This window comes from Oncorhynchus gorbuscha, linkage group LG02, assembly GCF_021184085.1.
Source record: "Oncorhynchus gorbuscha isolate QuinsamMale2020 ecotype Even-year linkage group LG02, OgorEven_v1.0, whole genome shotgun sequence".
Classification (NCBI taxonomy): Eukaryota; Metazoa; Chordata; class Actinopteri; order Salmoniformes; family Salmonidae; genus Oncorhynchus; species Oncorhynchus gorbuscha.
In genome coordinates this window covers 13,259,415-13,277,444 of record NC_060174.1, presented here as the reverse complement: position 1 = coordinate 13,277,444, position 18,030 = coordinate 13,259,415, and the positions used below count along the sequence as shown (strand labels likewise).

Sequence of the window (18,030 nt, the reverse complement as noted above, 5' to 3'; positions counted from 1 at the left end):
CTTATGGAGTGAGCAGGAGCAGGTACCCCTGTTGTAAGGGTCGAGGAGCGCTTCCGGGAGCACACAGCGATGCTCCACCATCTCGGCACCGTCATGGACCACGTCGTTCAGACAATGGACCACTGGGAGAGACAGGGAGTCCCTCCAGCGCCCTCCCCAGCACAACAGGGGTCTCCACTACTCGCCTCTCCTGTATCCGGTCCCAGTGGGATTCGCTACAGCTGGAACTTTATCTGGCGACCGTCTACCCGGCTCCTTCGGGACGTGAGAGAGTGTCCGCCCTCGTCTCGTGCCTCTCGGGGAGAGCCCTGGAGTGGGCCAACGCTGTGTGGGTATAAGGAGATGCGGCACTGGACCACTTTGAAGAGTTCACCCGCCCTAGGGTAGACACCACCCTCACGTTTGATCAGCTGGTGGACCTGTCCATCCGGCTGGATAACCTGCTGGCCACCCGCGGACGTTCAGATGCAGCTCTGTCGGTTCCATCTCCCAGCACCACCGCTCCGGTGCCTATGGAGCTGGGAGGTGCTGCGCTCAGGGAGACCAGAGGAGTGGCCTTCACGTGCACCATCTGTGGCCTCAGAGAGCACACTGCCGGTCGGTGTCGGGTTGGTTCCTCTGGGTGTTGAGGCAGCAGGTCTTGCACACTCTGGCATCACCCCAGGGGAGCCTGCACCATTCTCATCCAGGGCCCTCTGTTGCCCACCTGTTTTTGCAAGTTAACTTTCCTGAGTTTTCCCCGCATTCCCAGCATAAGGCGCTCGTCGATTCAGGCGCGGCTGGGAATTTCCTAGACAGATCATTTGCCCATAGTTTAGGGATCCCCATTGTTCCAGTGGCTAAACCCTTCCCAGTTCACGCCTTAGACAGTCAACAAATAGGGCCAGGTTTAATTAGGGAGCCAACCGCTCTCCTGGGCATGGTGACGCAGGGGGGTCACAAGGAGAGAATCATTCTCTTCCTCATTGACTCTCCTGTGTTTCCCGTGGTGCTGGCCCTCATGGTTAGCCTGTCATGAGCCCACTGTTTCATGGCAACGGAGGGCTCTCACGGGGTGGTCGCGAGAGTGCTCGGGAAGGTGTTTAGGGGTTTCCGCTGGTGCTACTACGGTGGAAAGTCCAGACCAGGTCTCCACCGTGCGCATTCCCCCCGAATATTCCGATTTGGCTCTCGCCTTCTCTAAGAAGAAGGCGACTCAATTACCACCCCATCGTCGGGGGGATTGTGCGATATACCTCCAGGTAGACGCCACACTTCCCAGGAGTCACGTGTATCCCCTGTCACAGGCGGATACGGCGGCTATGGAGACATATGTCTCCGAATCCCTGCGTCAGGGATACATTCGGTCCTCCACTTTACCTGCCTCCTCGAGTTTCTTTTTTGTGAAGAAGAATGAGGGAGTTCTGCGCCCGTGTATTGACTATTGAGCCCTTAACCAGATCACTGTGAAGTACAGATACCCGCTACCTCACATAGCCACAGCGATTGAGTCAATGCACAGGGCACGCTTCTTCACTAAACTAGATCTCAGGAGCGCATACAACTTGTTGCGTATTCGGGAGGGAGACGAGTGGTAGACAGCTATCAGTACCACCGCAGGGCATTATGAGTATGCTCCGTCAGTCTTCCAAGCCTTTGTGGACGAGATTTTCACTGACCTGTAGTGGTGTATATCGATGACATTCTGATATACTCCGCTGCACGCGCCGAGCATGTGTCCTTGGTGTGCAAGGTGCTTGGCCGACTGTTGGAGCATGGCCTGTATGTCAAGGCTGAGAAATGCCTGTTCTGACAGCAGTCCGTCTCCTTTCTAGGATACCACATTTCCACCTCAGGTGTGGAGATGGAGAGTGACCGCATTTCAGCCGTGCGTAATTGGCCGACTCCCACCACGGTAAAGGAGGTGTAGCGTTTTTTAGGATTTGCCAATTACTACCTGAGGTTTATCCGGGGTTTTGGTCAGGTAGTGGCTCCCATCACCTCACTGCTAAAGGGGGACCCGGTGCGTTTGCAGTGGTCAGCTGAGGCGGACAGGGCTTTTGGTCACTTACGGGCTCTGTTTACCTCGGCTCCCGTGCTGGCTCATATGGCTCCTTCTTTGGGGTTCAGGGTGGAGGTGGACACGTCCGAGGCTGGGATAGGAGCCGTGCTCTCTCAGCGCTCGGGAACGCCACCGAAGATCCGTCTTCTCGAAGAAGCTCAGCCCGGCAGAGCGAAACTATGATGTAGGGGACCGGGAGCTGTTAGCTGGGAGCTGCTAGGCGTGGAGACATTGGCTTGAGGGGGCCCAACACCCTTTTCTCATCTGGACTGACCCCCGCAACCAGGAGTACATCCGGGCAACGAGGAGACTGAATCCTCATCAGGCAAGGTGGGCTATGTTTTTTACCCGTTTTGTTTTCACCCTTTCTTTCAGACCAGGTTCCCAGAATGTTAAGGCTGACGCACTGTCCCGGCTGTATGACACAGAGGAGCGGCCCATGGATCCTACCCCCATACTCCCGGCCTCCTGCCTGATGGCACCGGTAGTATGGGAGCTGGATGCGGACATTGAGCGGGCGTTACATGCAGAGTCCGCTCCCCTCCAGTGTCCCGCTGGGCGTCTGTTCGTTCCGTCTCCGTCGCCTTAGCATCAGAGTCAGACCGAGGCTCCTGTGGTGGACGACTGTTTCAGGCGTGCGGAGGAGACCTGGGACCATGTTCACCTCCAGCGGGCCGTGCTGTGCCAGGGGGCCAACGCAGGCCATCACCGCAGTGAGGCTCCGGTGTTCGCACCGGGGGACCGGGTCTGGCTCTTGACCTGAAACCTGCCCCTCCACCTGCTCTGCCGGAAGCTGGGACCGTTGTTTGTGGGGCAATTTAAAGTCCTGAGGAGACTGAACAAGGTTAGTTACCGGTTAAAGCTCACACCCGATTACCGTATTAACCCCTCGTTCCATGTGTCTCTCCTCAGGCCGGTGGTGGCTGGCCCGTTCCAGGAGTCTGAGGTGCGGGAGGTTCCTTCGCCCCCCTTTGGACATCGAGGTGGCCCCGGTGTAATCCGTTTGCTCCATACTGGATTCAAGGCGTCGGGCGAGGGGCCTTCAGTACCTCGTGTACTGGGAGGTTACGGTCCGGAGGAGAGATGCTGGGTCCCAGTGGCGGACGTCTTGGACCCATCTATGCTGTGGGAGTTTCACCATCTTTGTCCGGATCGCCCTGCACCTTGCCCTAAGTGTCGTCCCTGAGGCCGGTGTCGGCGCGCTGCTGGAGCCGTGCATCAAGGGGGCCGCCGAAGTCGGTCTCTCTCCTTGTTTGGGCGGCGTTCAGCGGTAAACGTCACCGGTCTTCTAGCCATCGCCGCTCCACCTTTCATTTTCCATTTGTTTTGTCTTGGTTATCCGCACACCTGGTTCACATTCCCTCATCTGACTAAATGTATATTACCCTCTGTTCCCCCCATTTCTGTGTGTGGAATTGTTTGTTTGTTACGTATGGTTCGCATCAGGCTGGTTTGCGCCGGGTATGTGTTTGACCCTTTTATTTTGTTTATTGTACCGTTTGTGTACTTATTATCGCTGTTGTCCTTGGGCATGAATAAAGTGTGCCTGTTGTCACTCATCTCTGCTCTCTTGCACCTGACTTACCTTCAACCAGTTGTGACACCAACGTTGTTTTAGATAATTTGGCAGTAAGTCTAACCAGACTCACAACCACAGACCACGTGTAACCACACCAGCCCAAGACCTCCACATCCAACTTCTTCACCGGCGGGATGATCTGAGACCAGCCACCCGGACAGCCGATGAAACTGTTGGTTTGAAGAATTTCTACACAAACTGTCAGAACCCATCTAAGGGAAGCTCATCTGCATTCTCCTCGTCCTCACCAGGGTCTTTACCTGACTGCAGTTCGGTGTCGTAACAGACTTCAGTGGGCAATTGCTCATCTTCAATGTCCACTGGCACGCTGGAGAAGTGTGCTCTTCACGGATGAATCACGGTGTCAACTGTACCGGGCAGATGGCAGACAGAGTGCTCCTTGATACCTTGATTCATCAGTGAAGAGCACACTTCTCCAGCGTGCCAGTGGACATCCATGGCAATTTGAATGCACAGAGGTACCGTGACAAGATCCTGAGGCCCATTGTCGTACCATTCATTCGCCGCCATCACCTTATGTTTCAGCATGATAATGCACAGCCTCATGTCGCGAGGATCTGTACACAATTCCTGGAAGCTTCCATGGCCTGTATACTCACCAGACATGTCACCACTCATTGAGCATGTTTGGGATGCTCTGGATTGACATGTACGACAGCGTGGTCCAGTTCCTGCCAATATTAAGCAACTTGTCATGTTTTGTCTTATATTGTCTTGTCATTTTGCTTTTCCCTCTGTTCGTTTTCCCCCTGCTGGTCTTTTTAGGTTCGTTCCCCTTTTTCTCTCTCCCTTCCTCTCTCTCTTCTCTCTATCGTTCCGTTCCTGCTCCCAGCTGTTCCTATTCCCCTAATCAATCATTTAGTCTTCCCACACCTGTTCCCTATCTTTTTCCCTGATTAGAGTCCCTATTTCTCCCCTTGTTTTCCGTTTCTGCCCTGTCGGATCCTTGTCTATTGTTCACCGTGCTGTGTCTGTGTATCGCCCTGTCGTGTCGTGTTTCCCTCAGATGCTGCGTGGTGAGCAGGTGTCTGAGTCTGCTACGTTCAAGTGCCTTCCCGAGGCAACTGCAGTTCATGATCGAGTCTCCAGTCTGTTCTCGTCATTACGAGTGGAATTGTGCTTTATGATTGTATATTTACTTTACTGGATTAAAGACTCTGTTTTCGCCAAGTCGCTTTTGGGTCCTCATTCACCTGCATAACAGAAGGATCCGACCAAAGAATGGACCCAGCGACTACAGACGCTCGTAACACTGCCGTCGAGATCCAAGGAGCCATGCTCGGCAGACACGAGCAGGAATTGTCTGCTGCTCGCCATGCCGTGGAGAACCTGGCCGCTCAGGTTTCCGACCTCTCTGGACAGTTCCAGAGTCTTCGTCTCGTGCCACCTGTTACTTCCTGGCCTGCCGAGCCTCCGGAACCTAGGGTTAATAACCCACCTTGCTACTCCGGGCAGCCCACGGAGTGCCGCTCCTTTCTCACCCAGTGTGATATTGTGTTCTCTCTCCAACCCAACACATACTCTAGAGAGAGAGCTCGGGTTGCTTACGTCATTTCACTCCTTACTGGCCGGGCTCGAGAGTGGGGCACAGCTATCTGGGAGGCAAGGGCTGATTGCTCTAACAATTACCAGAACTTTAAAGAGGAGATGATTCGGGTTTTTGACCGTTCAGTTTTTGGTAGGGAGGCTTCTATGGCCCTGGCTTCCCTATGCCAAGGTGATCGATCCATAACGGATTACTCTATTGAGTTTCGCACTCTTGCTGCCTCTAGTGAGTGGAACGAGCCGGCGCTGCTCGCTCGTTTTCTGGAGGGACTCCACGCAGTGGTTAAAGATGAGATTCTCTCCCGGGAGGTTCCTTCAAGTGTGGACTCTTTGATTGCTCTCGCCATCCGCATAGAGCGACGGGTAGATCTTCGTCACCAGGCTCGTGGTAGAGAGCTCGCGTCAACGGTGTTTCCCTGCTCCGCATCGCAACCATCTCCCTCCTCTGGCTCAGAGACTGAGCCCATGCAGCTGGGAGGTATTCGCATCTCGACTAAGGAGAGGGAACGGAGGATCACCAACCGCCTGTGCCTCTATTGCGGACTTGCTGGACATTTTGTTAATTCATGTCCAGTAAAGCCAGAGCTCATCAGTAAGCGGAGGGCTACTGGTGAGCGCTACTACTCAGGTCTCTCCATCTAGATCCTGTACTACTTTGTCGGTCCATCTACGCTGGACCGGTTCGGGTGCTACATGCAGTGCCTTGATAGACTCTGGGGCTGAGGGTTGTTTCATGGACGAAGCATGGGCTCGGAAACATGACATTCCTTTCAGAGAGTTAGACAAGCCTACGCCCATGTTCGCCTTAGATGGTAGTCATCTTCCCAGTATCAGATTTGAGACACTACCTTTAACCCTCACAGTATCTGGTAACCACAGTGAAACTATTTCTTTTTTGATTTTTCGTTCACCTTTTACACCTGTTGTTTTGGGTCATCCCTGGCTAGTATGTCATAATCCTTCTATTAATTGGTCTAGTAATTCTATCCTATCCTGGAACGTTTCTTGTCATGTGAAGTGTTTAATGTCTGCCATCCCTCCCGTTTCTTCTGTCCCCACTTCTCAGGAGGAACCTGGCGATTTGACAGGAGTGCCGGAGGAATATCATGATCTGCGCACGGTCTTCAGTCGGTCCCGAGCCAACTCCCTTCCTCCTCACCGGTCGTATGATTGTAGTATTGATCTCCTTCCGGGGACCACTCCTCCTCGGGGTAGACTATACTCTCTGTCGGCTCCCGAATGTAAGGCTCTCGAGGATTATTTGTCTGTGTCTCTTGACGCCGGTACCATAGTGCCTTCTTCCTCTCCGGCCGGGGCGGGGTTTTTTTTGTTAAGAAGAAGGACGGTACTCTGCGCCCCTGCGTGGATTATCGAGGGCTGAATGACATAACGGTTAAGAATCGTTATCCGCTTCCCCTTATGTCATCAGCCTTCGAGATTCTGCAGGGAGCCAGGTGCTTTACTAAGTTGGACCTTCGTAACGCTTACCATCTCGTGCGCATCAGAGAGGGGGACGAGTGGAAAACGGGGTTTAACACTCCGTTAGGGCATTTTGAGTACCGGGTTCTGCCGTTTGGTCTCGCCAATGCGCCAGCTGTTTATCAGGCATTAGTTAATGATGTTCTGAGAGACATGCTGAACATCTTTGTTTTTGTCTATCTTGACGATATCCTGATTTTTTCAGCGTCACTCGAGATTCATGTTCAGCACGTTCGACGTGTTCTACAGCGCCTTTTAGAGAATTGTCTCTACGTAAAGGCTGAGAAGTGCTCTTTTCATGTCTCCTCCGTTACTTTTCTCGGTTCCGTTATTTCCGCTGAAGGCATTCAGATGGATTCCGCTAAGGTCCAAGCTGTCAGTGATTGGCCCGTTCCAAGGTCACGTGTCGAGTTGCAGCGCTTTCTAGGTTTCGCTAATTTCTATCGGCGTTTCATTCGTAATTTCGGTCAAGTTGCTGCCCCTCTCACAGCTCTTACTTCTGTCAAGACGTGTTTTAAGTGGTCCGGTTCCGCCCAGGGAGCTTTTGATCTTCTAAAAGAACGTTTTACGTCCGCTCCTATCCTCGTTACTCCTGACGTCACTAGACAATTCATTGTCGAGGTTGACGCTTCAGAGGTAGGCGTGGGAGCCATTCTATCCCAGCGCTTCCAGTCTGAAGATAAGGTTCATCCTTGCGCTTATTTTTCTCATCGCCTGTCGCCATCTGAACGCAACTATGATGTGGGTAACCGCGAACTGCTCGCCATCCGCTTAGCCCTAGGCGAATGGCGACAGTCGTTGGAGGGGGCGACCGTTCCTTTTGTCGTTTGGACAGACCATAAGAACCTTGAGTACATCCGTTCTGCAAAACGACTTAATGCTCGTCAAGCTCGTTGGGCGTTGTTTTTCGCTCGTTTCGAGTTTGTGATTTCTTACCGTCCGGGTAGCAAGAACACCAAGCCTGATGCCTTATCCCGTCTTTTTAGTTCTTCTGTGGCTTCTACTGATCCCGAGGGGATTCTTCCTTATGGGCGTGTTGTCGGGTTGACAGTCTGGGGAATTGAAAGACAGGTTAAGCAAGCACTCACGCACACTGCGTCGCCGCGCGCTTGTCCTAGTAACCTTCTTTTCGTTCCTGTTTCCACTCGTTTGGCTGTTCTTCAGTGGGCTCACTCTGCCAAGTTAGCTGGTCATCCCGGTGTTCGAGGCACTCTTGCGTCTATTCGCCAGCGCTTTTGGTGGCCGACTCAGGAGCGTGACACGCGCCGTTTCGTGGCTGCTTGTTCGGACTGCTCGCAGACTAAGTCAGGCAACTCTCCTCCTGCCGGTCGTCTCAGACCGCTCCCCATTCCTTCTCGACCATGGTCTCACATCGCCCTAGACTTCATTACCGGTCTGCCTTTGTCTGCGGGGAAGACTGTGATTCTTACGGTTGTCGATAGGTTCTCTAAGGCGGCACATTTCATTCCCCTCGCTAAACTTCCTTCCGCTAAGGAGACGGCACAAATCATCATCGAGAATGTGTTCAGAATTCATGGCCTCCCGTTAGACGCCGTTTCAGACAGAGGTCCGCAATTCACGTCACAGTTTTGGAGGGAGTTCTGTCGTTTGATTGGTGCGTCCGTCAGTCTCTCTTCCGGGTTTCATCCCCAGTCTAACGGTCAAGCAGAGAGGGCCAATCAGACGATTGGTCGCATACTACGCAGCCTTTCTTTCAGAAACCCTGCGTCTTGGGCAGAACAGCTCCCCTGGGCAGAATACGCTCACAACTCACTTCCTTCGTCTGCTACCGGGTTATCTCCGTTTCAGAGTAGTCTGGGTTACCAGCCTCCTCTGTTCTCATCCCAGCTTGCCGAGTCCAGCGTTCCCTCCGCTCAAGCGTTTGTCCAACGTTGTGAGCGCACCTGGAGGAGGGTGAGGTCTGCACTTTGCCGTTACAGGGCACAGACTGTGAGAGCCGCCAATAAACGTAGGATTAAGAGTCCTAGGTATTGTTGCGGCCAGAGAGTGTGGCTTTCCACTCGCAACCTTCCCCTTACGACAGCTTCTCGTAAGTTGACTCCGCGGTTCATTGGTCCGTTCCGTGTCTCCCAGGTCGTCAATCCTGTCGCTGTGCGACTGCTTCTTCCGCGACATCTTCGTCGCGTCCATCCTGTCTTCCATGTCTCCTGTGTCAAGCCCTTTCTTCGCACCCCCGTTCGTCTTCCCCCCCCCTCCCGTCCTTGTCGAGAGCGCACCTATTTACAAGGTACGTAGGATCATGGACATGCGTTCTCGGGGACGGGGTCACCAATACTTAGTGGATTGGGAGGGTTACGGTCCTGAGGAGAGGAGTTGGGTTCCGTCTCGGGACGTGCTGGACCGTTCACTTATTGATGATTTCCTCCGTTGCCGCCAGGATTCCTCCTCGAGTGCGCCAGGAGGCGCTCGGTGAGTGGGGGGGTACTGTCATGTTTTGTCTTATATTGTCTTGTCATTTTGCTTTTCCCTCTGTTCGTTTTCCCCCTGCTGGTCTTTTTAGGTTCGTTCCCCTTTTTCTCTCTCCCTTCCTCTCTCTCTTCTCTCTATCGTTCCGTTCCTGCTCCCAGCTGTTCCTATTCCCCTAATCAATCATTTAGTCTTCCCACACCTGTTCCCTATCTTTTTCCCTGATTAGAGTCCCTATTTCTCCCCTTGTTTTCCGTTTCTGCCCTGTCGGATCCTTGTCTATTGTTCACCGTGCTGTGTCTGTGTATCGCCCTGTCGTGTCGTGTTTCCCTCAGATGCTGCGTGGTGAGCAGGTGTCTGAGTCTGCTACGTTCAAGTGCCTTCCCGAGGCAACTGCAGTTCATGATCGAGTCTCCAGTCTGTTCTCGTCATTACGAGTGGAATTGTGCTTTATGATTGTATATTTACTTTACTGGATTAAAGACTCTGTTTTCGCCAAGTCGTTTTGGGTCCTCATTCACCTGCATAACACAACTTCGCACAGCCATTGAAGAGGAGTGGGACAATATTCCACAGGCCATAATCAACAGCCTGATCAACTCTATGTGAAGGAGATGTGTCTCGCTGCGTGAACCAAATGGTGGTCACACCAGATACTGACTGGTTTTCTGATCCACGGCCCTACCTTTTTTTAAAGGTATTTGTGACCAACAGATGCATTTCTGTATTCCCAGTCATGTAAAATCCATAGATTAGGGCCTAATTTATTTTAATTAATGGATTTCCTTAAATGATCTGTAACTAAAATCTTTGAAATTGTTGCATGTTGAGTTTATATTTTTGTGTATAAATGTCCCCAGTAGGTGTAATCCCAGTCATGTATTTAGAAAGTAGGGACATTGAGGTTTCTGCATTGTGATGCATTTACATGACACTGAAATATTCTATGGCAGCCATGTTAGCTCCCCATTAACATTACATGGGGATATATTTAAATAATGCTATGTAACTGAAAATTCTACAACATTCTAAATACATGGCTCGCGGTGTAATCATCTTGTGCTTATTCTTCATCACAGCTCCATACAGTTGGATTCATTTAGTTTATCCTTTGAAAACCTTTGAAATTCCTGGACAATAGATCAGGTTTGACCACATCGTGTTCATGGTCCACATCACATTCTTCTGCTGATAAATATGGGGAGAATGGAGAGAGAGAGAGAATAGTCTCATTGTTGTTTAAAGGGCCTGAATGTCGTCGGCCGGGCCTGAATGATGTGTTCCTTTGCTTAGCTGTAAAACAGAAACACATGTGAGGTTTATACCATTGTTAATATGCTGTAGCTAGAGCAGAATAGTGTCCAGATGCTGTGGACCAATGTCAAACAAACCTTCTCACTCCATCTCAGAGCAGAAAAAAATGAATTATGTCATGTTTTGAAAGGCAGAGTCCCAATTAGACTTGATGAATTGTTGCAAGGCGCTTGTAAGGAAGTGTATCCAATCACGACGTGTTCAAATGATAATTTAACTAATGATTGTCGAATTGATCAGTGATATGTAAAGACAGCAATCCATCTGCACTCATCTAACAAATGTCTAATAAATACCTCGCGCCAAGTCAAATATCAAATCCAGACTGGCTATTCAATCCATCCTGAATTCCATAGCAGCCCTGGCATACTAATCTGTTCGGACATCTTTGTGTGAGGTATCGCACACTTCTAACCACATATCCATCCTGTTGGCTTGCTTCGTGGGTGTGTCCAACCTGTAAACGAGATAACGGATGGACAGAGGGATGAATAGAATGATAGATGGTTGGATTGGTTGTCCTGATCCTCTCTTTCTCCTGGTCCTAATAAGAGGGCTGCTTGTGGTTGTGAAGCTAGCCTCTAAGCCTGCTATTTCCTTTAAGTCTCTGTGGTTGAGATGTCACTAGTAATTAACTGATGCACTGCTTTATTAAAGACTGTTGTGCTTGTTGGCCAGTTTACACAAATGGCTATTTTTTATACCATATTCCTTATGTTACTGATGTCAGCTCCTTCTGGCAGATCTACAGCGTCAATGTCCCGGTAGAGGGTTGACGTTACAGTACATTACAGTCACTGTTCCTAGGCCGTCATTGAAAATAAGAATTTGTTCTTAACTGACTTGACTAGTTAAATAAAGGTAAAATACAAATTTAGCATATGCCCTAACACAATGTGAGAGACTGACATTCAGTGTAGTTTAGTGTAGCTTATGTGTAGAAATCTATAGCGTAATTAGGGATCAAACCCACAAACCTAAATTAGATAGCACTGTGGGCTAATCAACTAATCATTCTGGTTAGAGGGATAAACATCTCACCTATCCCTTCACTCCAGTCACTGTCCAGACACAGCAGATTGGCCTTGTCCTTCAGCATAAAATCAGGTATTCGTATGACAAACCTTGATGTTAACATCCTGACGTTACCTCAGCTCTAGAGGGACATCTGACATTACCTCAGATCTAATGAAACATCTAACATTACCTCAGATCTAATGAAACATCTAACATTACCTCAGATCTAATGAAACATCTAACATTACCTCGGATCTAATGAAACATCTAACATTACCTCGGATCTAATGCAACATTTGACATTACCTCAGATCTAATGCAACATCTAACATTACCTCAGATCTAATGCAACATTTGACATTACCTCAGATCTAATGCAACATTTGACATTACCTCAGATCTAATGCAACATTTGACATTACCTCAGATCTAATGCAACATCTAACATTACCTCGGATCTAATGAAACATCTAACATTACCTCAGATCTAATGGTACATCTAACATTACCTCAGATCTAATGAAACATCTAACATTACCTTGGATCTAATGAAACATCTAACATTACCTTGGATCTAATGCAACATTTGACATTACCTCAAATGTAAAGGTACATCTGCAGAGGAAAGGGAACGACGTGGTTTTTAGGATTCCTGCAATGCTCTGGCTTGGGTTGTACTACAGTCCACTATAACATTTTACGACAGTGTAATTCACTGTGCTGATGTATAGAACAGAGTAAAACTGATCTATTTGACAGACTACCTATCATTTTGATGTATATTACCTTGAGACCACTGCTAGCTACATAAACCCAGGGGTGGGATTAGAATTTAGACTTAGATTGGTAACTGACTAAAATCAGTGGGAATGCAAGAATTCAGCTCAGAATTCCAGAATTTTGACATGTCAAAATAATGATTGCACTTTGGGACCTCTGTTCCCACGCATTCTGCCCCAATTCCACCCCACATGATAGACTGCAGTTTAATGTGTGTTCGCGTGCCCAGATACCATTGGCAGAGAGACAGGTTTTCACTTTTCACGTCTTGGCTTTACATTGGTATGCAAGATGTCCAAACAAACACTGAAATTCATGCATGACTCAAAGGAAAAGCAAATCATCTCTCTTCCACTCCAACATCCAATGATGGCACTGCTCCCGCTCAATTGTATTTTCATTTTGTTCACTTTGTCTTCGTGACCACTTGTACTGTACAGTAACCCTGTCTCTCTGTTTGATTGACAGCTGAGGCCGTTCCCCCACCTGGAGCAGGACGTCCTGAGTGAGTGTCTGTCGGTGCAGCACTTGCAGGGCTCCGCCCCCTCCCAGCACCTTAACTGCCCTACCCCCGCTCAGCAGAACCTGTTCAACGGGAAGGACGGCCGCTCCCTCGGACTGGGACAAGACATCTTCACAGGTGCACACCGGAGGTCACTCTACCCCCTAACCACTAACCCCTGGCCTCTAACCTTTAACCCCAAATCCTAATACTTCAGGTAGAATTTGCCTGTAGTGGAAGATTTAGGATCAGCTTACCCTTTCCAATTCTTAACCATAATCATTAAGGAGGGAAATGAAACTGACCCTAGATCAGTGTGTAGGTGCAACTTCATCCTACTCTGACCTTTAACCCCATATATGACCAATCCATCAACACACTGATCTACAGTTGAAATCGGAAGTTTACATACACCTTAGCCAAATACATGTGAACTCAGTTTTTCACAATTCCTGACTTTTAAACCTAGTAAGAATTCCCTGTCTTATTTCAGTTAGGATCACCACTTTATTTTAAGAATGTGAAATGTCAGAATAATAGTAGAGAGAATTATTTATTTCAGCTTTTATTTCTTTCATCACATTCCCAGTGGGTTCAGAAGTTTACATACACTCAATTAGTATTTGTTAGGATTGCCTTTAAATTGTTTAACTTGGGTCAAACGTTTCGGGTAGCCTTCCACAAGCTTCCCACAATAAGTTGGGTGAATTTTGGCCCATTCCTCCTGACAGAGCTTGTGTAACTGAGTCAGGTTTGTAGGCCTCCTTGCTCGCACACACTTTTTCAGTTCTGCTAACAAATTTTCAATAGGATTGAGGTCAGTGCTTTGTGATTGCCACTCCAATACTACCTTGACTTTGTTGTCCTTAAGCCATTTGCCACAACTTTGGAAGTATGCTTGGGGTCATTGTCCATTTGGAAGACCCATTTGCGACCAAGCTTTAAATTCCTGACTGATGTCTTGAGATGTTACTACAATATATCCACGTAATTTTCCATGATGCCATCTATTTTGTGAAGTGCACTTGTCCCTCCTGCAGCAAAGCACCCCCACAACATGATGCTGCCACCCCCATGCTTCACGGTTGGGATGGTGTTCTTTGGCTTGCAAGCCTCCCCCTTTTTCCTCCAAACATAACGATGGTCATTTTGGCCAAAGTTCTATTTTTGTTTCATCAGACCAGTGGACATTTCTCCAAAAAGTATGATCTTTGTCCCCATGTGCAGTTGCAAACTGTAGTCTGGCTTTTTTATAGCGGTTTTGGAGCAGTGGCTTCTTCCTTGCTGAGCGGCCTTTCAGGACTTGTTTACTGTGGATATAGATACTTTTGTACCTGTTTTCTCCAGCATCTTTACAAGGTCCTTTGCTGTTGTTCTGGGATTGATTTGCACTTTTCGCACCAAAGTACATTCATCTCTAGGAGACAGAACGCATCTCCTTCCTGAGCGGTATGACGGCTGCGTGGTCCCATGGTGTTTATACTTGCGTTAGTATTGTTTGTACAGATGAACGTGGTACCTTCAGGCTTTTGGAAATTGCTCCCAATGAGCTGATTTATTTTGATTTTACCATAGTGTCAAGCAAAGAGGCACTGAGTTTGAAGGTTGGCCTTGAAATACATCCACAGGTACACCTCCAATTGACTCAAATTATGTCAATTAGCCTATCAGAAGCTTTTAAAGCCATGACATAATTTTCTGGAATTTTTTAAGCTGTTTAAAGGTAAAGTCAACTTAGTGTAATTCAACTTCTGACCCACTGGAATTGTGATACAGTGAATTATAAGTGAAATAATCTGTAAACAATTGTTGAAAACATTACTTGTGTCATGCACAAAGTAGATGTCCTAACCGACTTGCCAAAACTATAGTTTGTTAACAAGAAATTTGCGGAGTGGTTGAAAAACAAGTTTTATCTAACCTAAGTGTATGTAAACTTCTGACTTCAACTGTATCTTTCATACTACAGTAAACTTTGACATTTGAAATGATGGCAGACACTGTCCCAGCACTGATTTCCTGTTATGAAGACAATAGTGGCCTGAGTGTGTTAAACTCAATATCATGCTGAATTTGATACTGATACTAATGAATTAGACCTGATTCGGTTTAGAAACAAGTCCTCTGTGTTTTACAGGAAAATGTTAGCTCCACTTTCCCTCAGAGTATTTTCTATTTGAAAAGGACTGGGTGTATATCAAAATGAGATGTACAATATTAATAAAGAACATCTGCAAAAAACGAACAATTATGATTTGCAAATAAAACTGACCTTCGATTCACATTCAAAAAGTGCTTACTTTTTTATTAAATTTGGAATCTCTGAGATCATATAGACTATAGTAGTAATCCAGTGACTTGTGAAGGAGAGGTTCATGACCAGGAAGAAATATAGTGGTACTATGGAGGAAAGGAGAGATGCCCTGCACTGTTCACAATTTATGGACACATCTGCCATTGTTTGCTCAGATAGTCCAATCCAGACGCCCCATCGTTCGCTCTTATTGTTACGGGAACACAATGCACACTTACTGGGGGGATTATAAAAGCTCAAGTTGTCTTTGATTATTGAATCGATTCTTTTGATCTTGGCTTCTTTCCTTCCCTCTGCCTTGAGTGGATGTGTTGCAAATGGTTTCTAGGCAAGAACTGATGTGTTGATGTGGCTGTATTAGTTGATGAAGAGGCGTTTGAGTATGCTGTGTTTGTTGGGGTTGAAGAAGAAGTGATGAGTCTCCTTCGCATGTGTTGGACTTTGTTCTCTGAAGGAGGATAGTCAGCAGGATTGGCAATGTTAACACTTTTAGAGCTGACAGTGAGTAACACTGCTAGAGCTGACAGTGAGTAACACTTCTAGAGCTGACAGTGAGTAACACTTCTATAGCTGACAGTGAGTAACACTTCTAGAGCTGACAGTGAGTAACACTTCTATAGCTGACAGTGAGTAACACTTCTATAGCTGACAGTGAGTAACACTTCTAGAGCTGACAGTGAGTAACACTTCTAGAGCTGACAGTGAGAAACACTTCTAGAGCTGACAGTGAGTAACACTTCTAGAGCTGACAGTGAGTAACACTTCTAGAGCTGACAGTGAGTAACACTTCTAGAGCTGACAGTGAGTAACACTTCTAGAGCTGACAGTGAGTAACACTTTTAGAGCTGGCAGTGAGTAACACTTCTAGAGCTGGCAGTGAGTAACACTTCTAGAGCTGGCAGTGAGTAACACTTCTAGAGCTGGCAGTGAGTAACACTTCTAGAGCTGGCAGTGAGTAACACTTTTAGAGCTGACAGTGAGTAACACTTTTAGAGCTGACAGTGAGTAACACTTCTAGAGCTGACAGTGAGTAACACTTCTAGAGCTGACAGTGAGTAACACTTCTAGAGCTGACAGCGAGTAACACTTCTAGAGCTGACAGCGAGTAACACTTCTAGAGCTGACAGCGAGTAACACTTCTATAGCTGACAGCGAGTAACACTTCTATAGCTGACAGTGAGTAACACTTCTATAGCTGACAGTGAGTAACACTTCTATAGCTGACAGTGAGTAACACTTCTATAGCTGACAGTGAGTAACACTTCTATAGCTGACAGTGAGTAACACTTCTAGAGCTGACAGTGAGTAACACTTCTAGAGCTGACAGTGAGTAACACTTCTAGAGCTGGCAGTGAGTAACACTTTTAGAGCTGACAGTGAGTAACACTTTTAGAGCTGACAGTGAGTAACACTTCTAGAGCTGACAGTGAGTAACACTTCTAGAGCTGACAGTGAGTAACACTTCTATAGCTGACAGTGAGTAACACTTCTATAGCTGACAGTGAGTAACACTTCTAGAGCTGACAGTGAGTAACACTTCTAGAGCTGACAGTGAGTAACACTTTTAGAGCTGACAGTGAGTAACACTTCTAGAGCTGACAGTGAGTAACACTTCTAGAGCTGACAGTGAGTAACACTTCTAGAGCTGACAGTGAGTAACACTTTTAGAGCTGACAGTGAGTAACACTTTTAGAGCTGACAGTGAGTAACACTTTTAGAGCTGACAGTGAGTAACACTTTTAGAGCTGACAGTGAGTAACACTTTTAGAGCTGACAGTGAGTAACACTTCTAGAGCTGACAGTGAGTAACACTTTTAGAGCTGACAGTGAGTATCACTTCTAGAGCTGACAGTGAGTAACACTTCTAGAGCTGACAGTGAGTAACACTTAATGATTATTTCTCATTATGTACATTATTTGTATAAATGTACACTACCGGTCAAATGTTTTAGAACACCTACTCATTCATTGTAGAATAATAGTGAAGACAAAACTATGAAATAACACGTATGGTATCATGCAGTAACTTTTCAAGTTTCTTCAAGTGCAGTTGTAAACACCATCAAGCTCTATGATGAAACTGGCTCTCATGAGGACTGCCACAGAAAAAGAAGACTCAGAGCTACCTCTGCTGCAGAGGATAAGTTCATTAGAGTTAACTGCACCTAAGATTGCAGCCCAAAAAAAATGCTTCACAGAGTTCAAGTAACAGACACATCTCAACATCAACTGCATGAATCAGGCCTTCATGGTTGAATTGCTGCAAAGAAACCACTCCTAAAGGACAACAATAAGAAGAAGAGACTTGCTTGGGCCAAGAAACACGAGCAATTAGAGCAACATTAGCAACATTAGACCAGTGGAAATGTGTCCTCTGGTCTGGAGTCTAAATGTAAGATGTTTGGTTCCAACCGCCTTGGGTTTGTGAGACGCGGTGCACGTGAACGGATCATCTCCGCATGTGTATTTCCCACCGTAAAGGTTGTGTAGGGGAGCTTTGCTGCTGACACTGTCTGTGATTTATTTGAATTCAAAGGCACACTTAACCAGCATGGCTACAACAGGATTCTGCAGCGATATGCCATCTCATCTGGTTTGCGCTTAGTGGGACTATCATTTGTTTTTCAACAGGACAATGACACAACACACCTCCAGGCTGTGTAAGGGATATTTTACCAAGGAGAGTGATGGAGTGCTGCATCAGGTGACCTGGCCTCCACAATCCCCCGACCTTAACCCAATTGAGATTGGGATGAGTCGGACCGCAGAGTGGAGGAAAAGCAGCCAACAAGTGCTCAGCATATGTGGGAACTCCTTCAAGACCTTTGGAAAAGCATTCCAGGTGACTACTTCATGAAGCTGGTTGAGAGAATGCCAAGAGTGTGCAAAGCTGTCATCAAGGAAAGGGTAGTAGCTACTTTGAAAAATATAAAATATATTTAGATTTGTTTAACACGTTTTTGTTACTACATGATTCCATATGTGTTATTTCACAGTTTTGATGTCTTCAC

General features: G+C 47.4%; 1 protein-coding gene across 1 annotated transcript in view; it reads left to right on the top strand.

Annotated features, from left to right (window-relative positions):
- LOC123997403 (zinc finger protein GLIS1-like) overlaps positions 1 to 18,030 on the top strand; it is a 172,608-nt gene that overhangs the window by 127,064 nt on the left and 27,514 nt on the right. The window contains exon 7 of the mRNA XM_046301596.1: positions 12,672 to 12,843. Coding sequence (XP_046157552.1) covers positions 12,672 to 12,843 — 172 coding nt within the window. The remainder of the gene's footprint in view (positions 1 to 12,671; positions 12,844 to 18,030) is intronic.